Source organism: Salmo salar, chromosome 25 (genome assembly GCF_965601325.2).
Source record: "Salmo salar chromosome 25, fSalSal1, whole genome shotgun sequence".
Taxonomy (NCBI): Eukaryota; Metazoa; Chordata; class Actinopteri; order Salmoniformes; family Salmonidae; genus Salmo; species Salmo salar.
In genome coordinates, this window is record NC_138315.1 from 5,822,376 (window position 1) to 5,834,378 (window position 12,003).

Consider the following 12,003-nt stretch of genomic DNA (forward strand, 5'->3'; position numbering starts at 1 on the left):
GGGCTGTCATCTGATTTCGTTACTGAGTTTGGGTAATCCGAATGTTACGTTACTGATTCCAATTTTGGGCAAGTAACTAGTAACTGTAACGGATTTGTTAAAATAATTTTATATCTAGATGATAATAATCAATAATCAATTCGCCTTGACTAATGCCCAAGGTTTGTAAGACAATGGGTTATAATAATTAGGCAAGGACTCAGCTTTCTGCAAAAGGTTTCTGTAGCTTTATTCAGAGAACGTTCTGAGGTCAGGATAACAAAACAGTCATTATATAGTTCTTGCTTACTTACGCACATGCATTTACACACAATCCGTTGGTGACCTGCATCCCCCATAAACTTCTCACACTGTTTATCACTATCCAGAGCTCAGCCAGTTCTTTTCCCTCAAGGTTCAAGAACTCTTTGAAGCTTTTACTCCCTTGACCATCTGCCCCTCTATCTCTCTATACTAATTGCATACACACATTTCTTTCCCTCTCCAGTGGTTCCTGGACTTTCCGGAACTAATCAGACTAATCGATCCCTACATTGATCCTTACATTGATTATTCATTAAACCTGCTGTATGACTAATAATTCATCATGGTTTATTGTTTCATTTACATTTATTAGATAATTCTCTTATCAGGATTACATTTAGGAAGTAACCTACCCAACCCTGTAAATCAGACATGATTACTCGTACTGTAACAAATCTTAATATACATTTTCAAAACACTATCAAGACTCATATGCAAACATACTCAGATCATCCACATGGTGGCGCTATAAGCGGCACATAATATCTATCTGTTTGACAGAGTCATGGAATTTGGCACACATGCTCAGGGATGTGAGCATAGCTAACCTGTAGAGTATGGTTGTGTTTGGCCTCATGGTGGCGCCGTTGGAAGAAGGTGAGCAACAGTTTTCTCTAGAATCTTTGAAAGGAAAAGTAGTTATTATTTGTATTAAATTTTATTTAACTAGGCAAGTCAGTTAAGAACAAATTCTTATGTACAATGATGACCTACACAGGCCAAACCCGGACGATGCTGGGCCAAATGTGCACCGCCCTATGGGACTCCCAATCACGGCCGGATGTCATACAGCCTGGAATTGAACCAGGGTGTCTGTATTGATGCCTCAAGCACTGAGATGCAGTGCCTTAGACCGCTGCGCCACCCGGGAGGTTTGAGATGGGCTTATCATTTTTCAGATCATAGGATCAAGATCAGGTTTTTTTAAGGAGTGGTTTAGTTACAGCCAGTTGTTTTCTAGATATTGTTGTTTAAATTTTCAATATATATTATACACTGGCAACAGCCAAAATAAATAACCTAGGAATCAGGCTTAACCTGTCATATCTCAACATACACAGGTTGGGCAAGACTACACAGCCTTCCCTTAAAGGTGAAAACACATCCACCGAATTATGGTCTGCAGTTCGCTGACTGCGTGGTGTGTTTTAGGGACCACCCCGCCGGTGGGCGTCTGACTGTCAAATCGGTTTGCAAATTACAGCAGGCACTCTGTTTAGACTGGTGGTAAGTACTCTCGGCCGTGCTAAGAACCCAAAACGAATCTGAATCACAGGACTTCAAAAAGATACATATGCACTTGCAAAGATCATTTCTATATCCATCAAGGCTTGAGTATAACATTTAATCAGTTTCTAAATTGAACACTCCCTAATTTTCTTTTAACTCACACAGTTTTGACCTCAATCATAACACAGAGGCCATATAGCCCTAGGCCTCTTTCTATAAATGCTCAGATGTGTGTGCTCTCAACACTAGAAAGGACAAAGAAACCAGACAAATGGAAACTTTGAGCGCTCCAAACTAACGACATTGGGGAAAATGACAGTAAACTCCTAAATCGAATGAAATAAACCAAAACGTATTTCTGACAAGATCTGAAAACAATGTGTCCACTCTGAGAATCAGAATGGTAAATTCATATGCATATATATTTCAGGAAAGAACAAAGATTAGCGACGTAACCAAACCATAACGGTCTAGATTACTGAGAAATTATGGTGATTAACAGTAAATGCATTACTGGTGATATAATTAGCGGGGAATCAATAAACATTGAACAAACAAAGGGTATACTTAAATCACACAATGAAATAACGAATTGGCAGGAGGCAGAGAGCACATTGGTGGTGAGAGGAGCCTAGCTCTCACTTCGCCACACTATCTTATTCCTATCTTTATGCAAGTTGCAACATTCCTTCACAAAATAAATAACCCTTTTCTACTTTTTTTTAAACTAAGGCCAAGATTCAATCATATTAAACCAAGGTTTTGGCAGTGTCGGAGGTGGAACTGCATTGGAGCTGTCAAATCAGTGAGCAGCGGCTCTTGCAATCATTGTCAGGAAAGCCACACCCGCCCTACTTGCGTTATAAGTTCAGAGCGAGTGTAGGCTTTATATAAATAATTACTTTCAAATTGAAAAATCATTCAACTAAATTATTAGTATTTCTATCATCTTAAACCAGGTGTAGATTACATCTCTCAATCCAGTGTTCAAACTTGTAAACAAGGCTGCAAGTGATTTCTGTTAATGCGAAATCACTTGCAATGTCCACTTTAGGTATACTGCCAGGAGCCACTTGTGGATTTGAAAGCTCTAACTCAGTTCCACCTCTGACAGCATCAAAACAACAGCTATGCCGATGTCGGCTAAAGCAGATCTGATTGAATAGAGCCCTAACTTTGGAAATGCAGAAGCACCATCTGCCCTGGTTTGTTACTGGATCTATATACAGCACAGAAAAACATTCCATCCTGTGAAATGATTTTGAAATGTCATTTGACCCAACATGAGATATTGCGACATGTCATCTTGGTTGTCAAATGCCTTCTCTCTCCACTTTACAGGCAAAGTTTTTTAACAGTGTTGTTTAACAGAAACTCTGCCGTTTTCTCCGCACTGTCCCCCAGACACATACTGGGCAGAGTACAGGCTCTCTCGGTGCGGGTCTGTCTTCCCTGTGTCCAGACTGCTCAGTGTTCTCAGCCTTAGCATCTGCCTCAGCTTTTGACGGAACTCCCTAGAGGCAAAGTAGTAGATGAAGGGGTCGAGGCAGCTGTTGAGGCAACTGAGGGAAAGAGTCAGCTTGTAGGCCATGTAGAGGGAGTCCCCGTAGAAGAGCCTCCGGATGGTGTGAGCCAGGAGGAGGATGTTGTTGGGAGCAAAGCAAAGTGTGAAGACCGTTAAGACGGTGACGGCAAGACGGATAGCTTTCTCTTTCTGGTTGGTCTTGGAAACTCGGGCCAGCTTGCGGATGATGCCGACGTAGCAGAATACAGTGATGCAGAACGGGATGAGGAAGAGGATGACAAACAGGGTAAGGAGGAAAGCAGCCCAGGCCTCCATTGATGGAAGCATGTCCCTCTTCAGAACGTCAAAGCAGGTGGTGATCCCGAGTTCTGGAACGTGGAACGTCAGGTCGGTTGTCATTAATGGGTGCAAGACAGATAGCACGACTGTCCACATGGCCAAACAGCCGATAACAGCGAATGACTTCCTTTCCCTGGTCTCACGGAAGAGCATGGGCCAACAGATGCCCAGGTAGCGGTCTCCACTGATGGCGGTCATAGTTAGAATTGAGCAGTACATGTTGGCAAAGAACACCAGGGTCAAGAGCCTGTGGAAGATCAGAATATATTTAATCGTTATTCATCTGTGACAAAAGAAAGTTGTTGGCTCTTGCTCAGGGCATGGAAAAGACACATCTTTCTAAATGAGACTGATCAGGATAAATAAATGATGATTAAAAAAAATAAACAAGAATACCTGCATACGCCCGGGCCCAGGCTCCAATTATGCCCCTGCATCTGATACTTGATCTGGAAGGGCAGGACGAGGCCCAAGGCCAGGTCAGTCAGGGTCAGGTTTATCATGAAGATGATGGAGGGAGTTTTGGGAGTGGTACGGAAGAGGAGAAGCCACATGGAGAGGCCATTTCCTGTCAGGTTGATGACGGTGACCACGATGTAGATGATGGAGATAGCTGTGCTGGCTGTTGCGTTCTGGAACAGGGACAAGGTGATGTTGTCCAGTTTGGTGCTGTTGGTACTCCAGGCCATGGTGACAATGACTTCACACAGACTACCTATGATCAGACAGACATTTAGATGTAAAAGGGTAGCATTGTCTTGTCTGTAGCCCAATGTACTAGCTAATGTCACGTTGGATCTGAACTTTTGTTTTAAAACAAGAATTGGCAGACAATAATGTGCCAATGAATTAAAGATCACCAAATATTTCAGTCACCACACCCTAATAGGGTAATTTCCCCCTGAAATATTGTATTAAAATATGCAAATTAGTAACTATCTAATTAAATATGCACATATTTGTATATACCGCAAATACATTTTCCTGGACACTGGATGAAGTCAGCCTAAATATTTTTGTTTAATTTTGTTACGACATTCCAGGACCGGACGTGTATAGAGCAGATTGTGGATATTTACTTTTTTAATCTTTAAAATACTAAAGACATGTACGTAACCAGCATTTTTGGTGCATATTTCCAAATAAAATGTTATCTAGAATCAACATTTTATAACATATCAATGACTTTGTGTATACAAGTCTGGAGAATACATGTCACGACTTCCGCCTAAGTCGGCTCCTCTCCTTGTTCGGGCGCCGTTTGGCGGTCGACGTCACCAGCTTTCTAGCCATCGCCGCTCCATTTTTCCATTGTTCCATTTGTTTTGTCTTGTTCCCTGCACAACTGGTTTTCATTCCCTAATCACACTGCATGTATTTATTCCTCGGTGTTTAATGATCCGTGTTACTGCACGTAGTATTGTTTATTTGGCATCATTAGTTTTTGTTACTGTGTTTTGCGATCCGCAGTTTTGCTGTTGTGGCTGGAGGTTTTTCACGCAGTTGCGTCCGTCTGCTGTTTTCTCCTGCCTCAATAACGTGTGCGCCTGTTCACAACTCTCTGCTCTCCTGCACCTGACTTCGCTACCAGTACGCACCTAAAACCTTGACAATACAGTGCCTTCGGAAAGTGTTCAGACCCCTTGACTTACATTTTGTTACGTTACATCCTTGTTCTAAAATGTATTAAATAAATAAAAATCCTCAGTAATCTACACACAATACCCCATAATGACAAAACGAAAACAGGTTTTTAGATTTTGTAAAAAAATCTGAAATACCTTATTTAAATATGTATTCAGACCCTTTGATATGAGACTCGATATTGAGCTCAGGAGCATCCTGCTTCCATTGATCATCCTTGAGATGTTTCTACAACTTGATTTGAGTCCACCTGTGGTAAATCCAATTGATTGGACATGATTTGGAAAGGCGCACACACCTATCAATATAAGGTCCCACAGCTGACAGTGCATGTCAGAGCAAAAACCAAGCCATGAGGTCGAAAGGAATTGTCAGTAGAGTTCCGAGACAGGATTGTGTCGAGGCACAGATCCGGGGAAGGGTACCAAAACATTTCTGCAGCATTGAAGGTCCCCAAGAACACAGTGGCCTCCATCATTCTTAAATGGAAGAAGTTTGGAACCAGCTAGACTCTTCCTAGAGCTGGCCGCCGGGACAAATTGAGCAATTGGGGAAGAAGGGCCTTGGTCAGGGAGGTGAAAAAGAACCCGATGGTCACTCTGACAGAGCTTTAGAGTTCCTCTTTGGAGATGGGAGAACCTTCCAGAAGGAAACCATCTCTGCAGCACTCCACCAATCAGGCCTTTACGGTAGGGTGGCCAGATGGAAGCTACTCCTCAGTAAAAGGTACATGACAATCCGCTTGGAGTTTGCCAAGAGGCACCAAAAGACTCTCAGACCATGAGAAACAAGATTCTCTGGTCTGATGAAACCAAGATTGAACTATTTGGCCTGAATGCCCAGCGTCATGTCTGGAGGAAATTTGGCACCATCCCTACAGTGAAGCATGGTGGTGGCAGCATCATGCTGTGGGGATGTTTTTCAGCGGCAGGGACTGAGAGACTAGTCAGGATCGAGGGAAAGATGAACAGAGCAAAGTACAGAGAGATCCTTGATGAAAACCTGCTCCAGAGTGCTCAGGACCTCAGATTGGGCAAAGGTTTATCTTCCAACAGGACAATGACCCTAAGCACACAGCCAAGACATCACAGGAGTGGCTTCGGGACAAGTCTCTGAATGTCCTTGAGTGGGCCAGCCAGAGCCCAGACTTGAACCCAATCGAACATCTCTGGAGAGACCTGAAAAAAGCTGTGCAGCGACATTCCCCATCCAACCTGACAGAGCTTGAGAGGATGGGCAGAGAAGAATTGCAGAACTCCCCATATAAAGGTGTGCAAAGCTTGTAGCGTCATACCCAAGAAGACTCGAGGCTGTAATCGCTTACAAAGGTGTTAACAAAGTACTGAGTAAAGGGTCTGAATGCTTATGTAAATGTTACTTTTCCGTTGAAAAATAGATATACACTACCGTTCAAAAGTTTGGGGTCACTTGGAAATGTACTTGTTTTTGAAATAAAAGCAAATATTTTCTCCATTAAAAAAACATGAAATTGATCAGAAATACAGTGTAGACATTGTTCATGCTGTAAATGACTATTGTAGCTGGAAACGGCAGATTTTGTATTGAATATCTACATAGGCGTACAGAGGCCCTTTATCAGCAACCATCACTCCTGTGTTCCAATGGCAAGTTTTGTTAGCTAATACAAGTTCATGATTTTAAATGGCTAATTGATCGTTAGAAAACCCTTTTGCAATTATGTTAGCACAGCTGAAAAATGTTGTCCTGATTAAAGAAGCAATAAAACTGGCCTTCTTTAGACTAGTTGAGTATCTGGAGCGTCAGCACTTGCGGGTTTGATTACAGGCTCAAAATAGCCAGAAACAAATAACTTTTTTCTGAAACTTGTCAGTCTATTCTTATTCTGAGAAATGAAGGCTATTCCATTCGAGAAATTGCCCAGACACTGAAGATTTCATACAATGCTGAGTACTACTCTCTTCACAGAACTGCGCAAACTGTCTCTAACCAGAATATAAAGAGTGGGAGGCCCCGGTGCATAACTGAGCAAGAGGACAAGTACATTAGAGTTTCTAGTTTGAGAAACAGACGCCTCACAAGTCTTCAACTGGCAGCTTCATTAAATAGAAAGCCAGCATCCCGGAGTCGCCTCTTCACTGTTGACGTTGAGACTGGTGTTTTGGGGGTACTATTTAATGAAGCTGCCAGTTGAGGACTTGTGAGGTGTCTGTTTCTCAAACTAGAAACTCTAATGTACTTGTCCTCTTGCTTAGTTGTGCACCAGGGCCTCTTACCCCTCTTTCTATTCTGGTTAGAGACAGTTTGCGCAGTTCTGTGAACGGAGTTGTACACAGCATTGTACGAGATCTTCAGTTTCTTGGCAATTTCTCGCATGGAATAGCCTTGATTTCTCAGAACAAGAACAGACTGACGAGTTTCAGAAGAAAGGTCTTTGTTTCTGGCCATTTTGAGCCTATAATCAAACCCACAAATGCTGATGTTCCAGATATTCAACTAGTCTAATGAAGGACAGTTTTATTCCTTCTTTAATCAGGACAACAGTTTTCAGCTGTGCTAACATAATTGCAAAAGGGTTATCTAATGATCAATTAGCCTTTTAAAATGATTAACTTGAATTAGCTAACACAACGTGCCATTGGAACACAGGGGTGATGGTTGCTGATAAAGGGCCTCTGTACGCCTATGTAGATAATCCATCAAAAATCTGCCGTTTCCAGCTACAATAGTCATTTACGACATTAACAATGTCTACACTGTATTTCTGATCAACTTCATGTTATTTTAATGGGTAAATAATTTCCTTTTCTTCAAAAACAAGAACATTTCTAAGTGACCCCAGACTTTTGAACGGTAGTGTATATACAGTTGAAGTCGGAAGTTTACGTACACCTTAGCCAAATACATTTAAACTCAGTTTTTCATAATTCCTGACATTTAATCCTAGTAAAAATTCCCTATCTTAGGTCAGTTAGGATCACCACTTTATTTTAAGAATGTGAAATGTCAGAATAATAGTAGAGAGAAAGATTTATTTCAGCTTTAATTTCTTTCATCACATTCCCAGTGGGTCAGAAGTTTACATACACACAATTAGTATTTGGTAGCATTGCCTTTATATTGTTTAACTTGGGTCAAACGTTTTGGGTAGCCTTCCACAAGCTTCCCACAATAAGTTGGGTGAATTTTGGCTCATTCCTCCTGACAGAGCTGGTGTAACTTGGTCAGGTTTGTAGACCTCTGTGCTCGCACACACTTTTTCAGTTCTGCCCACAAAATTTCTATAGGATTGAGGTCAGGGCTTTGTGATGGCCACTCCAATACCTTGACTTTGTTATCCTTAAGCCATTTTGCCACAGCTTTGGAAGTATGCTTGGGCTAATTGTCCATTTGGAAGACCCATTTGCGCCCAAGCTTTAACTTCCTGACTGATGTCTTGAGACGTTGCTTCAATATAGCCACATAATTTTCCTCCCTCATGATGCCATCTATTTTGTGAGTCCCTCCTGCAGCAAAGCACCCCCACAACATGATGCTGCCATCCCCGTGTCTCATGGTTGGGATGGTGTTCTTCGGCATGCAAGCCTCCCTCTTTTTCCTCCAAACATAATGATGCTGATTATGGCCAAACAGTTCTACTGTTGTTTCATCAGACCAAAGGACATTTCCCCAAAAAGTACGATCTTTGTCCCCATGTGCAGTTGCAAACCGTAGTCTGGCTTTTTTATGGTGGTAGTGGCTTCTTCCTTGCTGAGCAGCCTTTCAGGTTATGTCAATATAGGACTCGTTTTACTGTGGATATAGATCATTTTGTACCTGTTTCCTCCAGCATCTTCACAAGGTCCTTTGCTGTTGTTCTTGGATTGATTTGCACTTTTCACACCAAAGTACGTTCATCTCTAGGAGACAGAATGCGTCTCCTTCCTGAGCAGGATGATGGCTCCCTGGTCCCATGGTGTTTATACTTGCATACTATTGTTTGTACAGATGAACGTGGTACCTTCAGGCGTTTGGAAATTGCTCCTAAGGATGAACCAGACCTGTGTAGGTCTACAATTTTTTTCTGAGGTCTTTCTTTTGATTATCCCATGATGTCAAGCAAAGGGGCACTGAGTTTGAAGGTAGGCCTTAAAATACATCCACAGGTACACCTCCAATTGACTCAAATGATGTCAATTAGCCTATCAGAAGCTCCTAAAGCCATGACATAATTTTCTGGAATTTTCCAAGCTGTTTAAAGGCACAGTCAACTTAGTGTATGTAAACTTCTGTCCCACTGGAATTGTGATACAGTGAATTATAAGTGAAATAATCTGTCTGTAAACAATTGTTGGAAAAATGACTTGTGTCATGCACAAAGTATATGTCCTAACCGACTTGCTAAAACTATAGTTTGTTTACAAGAAATTTGTGGAGTGTTTGAAAAACAAGTTTTATTGACTTCAACCTAAGTGTATGTAAACTTCCCAAGTTCAACTGTATTAGAAAACATTTCTAAAAACCTGTTTTTGCTTTGTCATTATGGTGTATTGTGTGTAGATTGAGGAGAACAAATTATTTAATCCATTTTAGAATAAGGCTGTAACGTAACACAATGTGGAAAATGTCAAGGGGTCTGAAAATTTCAGAATGCACTGTATATCTAGGGATAACCACAAACAAAATCGGTGAATGCAGATGCTTCTGAAGCTGAGAAAAATGTGTTGGCATGTGGAAAGAGTCTGACTTTCTGTAAATGGCAGTTAAAGAGAAGAACAATACATTTTGTCCACCAAATGCTTATTTAGGCCAGGGTTTCCCAAACTCTGTCCTGTGCATGGACTATATGGACAGGACAAATATACATATTTGAATCAGCTGTGTTGGAGGGCAACACAGCTGATTCAAATAATCAAAGCTTGATTATGAGTTTGTTATTTGAATCAGCTGTGTAACGCTAGGGCTAAAACCAAAATGTGCACCCAAGGGGGGCCCCAGGACAGAGATTGGGAAACCCTGATTTAGACCCAATCACGATCTCTTCAGAGTAAGTTATTACATATAGTCCAGTTTTTAACATTCTCTATGAAATTGGCTTTTTAAGTTATGTATGATTACATGCAGTGAGCTTTGAAATTATAGATGAATGTCCATTTGAATGTGGTAAAAATTCATGAAATTTTGATGATGGCAGTATGATAAACAAAATAAAATATACATTTATGACTAATTGTTGAAATGTTTATGTTTGCTTTTTTAAAGTATTATTATTACATTTGCAATATGTAACTTTTTTGGTGACCTGACCTAAATCACATAAAAATGTGAGTTAAAGAACTGTCATTCTTATTGAAAGGAAGTCTAAAAAGTGGTAGATCTGTTCTATGTGCTCTATTTCTATGCTTCCCGTTCTTCATTTTAATTTTGTGTCTTTTACTTTCGGTTTTGTACACTAGTTTCAAACTGCTAAAAATACTATATTTTTACATATTTAAAATATATTTCACAGTGGTTTAGATGGTACAATGATTCTCTACTCCATCCATTGCTTATTTTATCACATAAACTGAAATAAGGCAAACTTTTCACATTTTAGCAACCAGGAAATGGGGGAGCGATTTCTGCATATTGCACCTTTAAAGGACCAAAATAACCCAACATTTCTAAATGTATAAGTAGTTGCAAACATGTAAATTAAGCCTAAAATGCATACAGTTTGTTTCTTCATTGAAGTGCATTATTATTTAAACTTTCTCTTACTGAAAGCCAATATTAGGCTATACCATCGATAAGTTGAAATATCATCACGTCTAGAACAGCCTTCCATCCGAAAGTCAATTCTGAATGAAAAAAGTATTAAAGGGGACAGTTAAAAACTAAGCCTGTGCTAATAGTCCTCTGGAACCACATTCATTCTGGGAAATAACATAACTGAGAATATCTTGTAATACTAGTCCTGTGCAAATAGGGCTTTAGGCAACAATGACTATCGTGTATGATGAACTGTATCATAGGTGTTGGTATAAAAATATTGTCTATCAAATCATTTTTTTTGCATTGAGTGTGATATTTTTCTATTCTTGTGGTGACAATAATGTGTTTTTGGCTCTGGAGTGAACTTCCCATTGTAAAATACAACAACACTAGCACACACCACAAGGACTAAAAACACTTTCACCCAAACATATTGAGGGTGTTATAACCACAAACCAAATGTGACTGTGTCTGCTGGCGCTTTCTATATACTATAGAACACATTTCCAGTGTTGTACAAAATATGAAATTCCAAACGTACATGAAATTCCAACAGTGCATCTTGGCTCTTGCACAGTAAATCCCCCTCCATGTGCAAGTGAAGTAGCACTCTAACCTTATATGAACTATATAACCAAAACACAAGCTTTGCCAAAAGTAAATAGCACAGGTACTGTATGCATCTAAACTGAATGCCTTCATTCTAACTTCAAATATAGAATATAATATATCTGAACATTATCCCTATTTCTGAGACAAGGTACTCTGAATTGAAACAAAGAACAATTACATATTTTAGGCTAAATCTTTATCAATCTCGAATTCAGATTTTGGACATAAACAGTCCAAATTGAAGTATCTCTGTATTAAGGGTTCCCGAGTGGTGCAGCGGTATAAAGTACTGCATCTCAGTGCTAGAGGCGTCACTACAGACACCCTGGTTTGAATCCAGGCTGTTTCACAACCGGCCGTGATTGGGAGTCCCATAGGGCGGCACACAATTGGCCCAGCGTCGTCCAGGTTTGGCCAGTGTAGGCCGTCATTTTAAATAATAATTTGTTCTTAACTGACTTGCCTAGTTAAATAAAAGTTACAATTAAACATTTAAAAAGTGTAAAGCAAAGAGAGAGCAGTACTTACCTCTGAGAATACACAGACTTGATTCAGAGAGGGGCGGTTGGGGGATGGATGCATTGTACTGTAGCGGGTCAGGAAACGGGGGCACGTTACTGTCGAATAAGGGAAGTGCG

General features: G+C 40.5%; 1 protein-coding gene across 1 annotated transcript in view; it reads right to left on the minus strand.

The window, feature by feature from the left end:
* Positions 1 to 204: 204 nt before the first annotated feature.
* LOC106586018 (P2Y purinoceptor 8) overlaps positions 205 to 12,003 on the minus strand; it is a 43,988-nt gene continuing 32,189 nt past the window's right edge. The window contains exons 3-5 of the mRNA XM_014172797.3: positions 11,894 to 11,982; positions 3,794 to 4,112; positions 205 to 3,644 (exon numbers count right to left, since the gene is read on the minus strand). Coding sequence (XP_014028272.1) covers positions 2,885 to 3,644; positions 3,794 to 4,086 — 1,053 coding nt within the window. The 5' untranslated portion in view covers positions 4,087 to 4,112; positions 11,894 to 11,982 and the 3' untranslated portion in view covers positions 205 to 2,884. The remainder of the gene's footprint in view (positions 3,645 to 3,793; positions 4,113 to 11,893; positions 11,983 to 12,003) is intronic.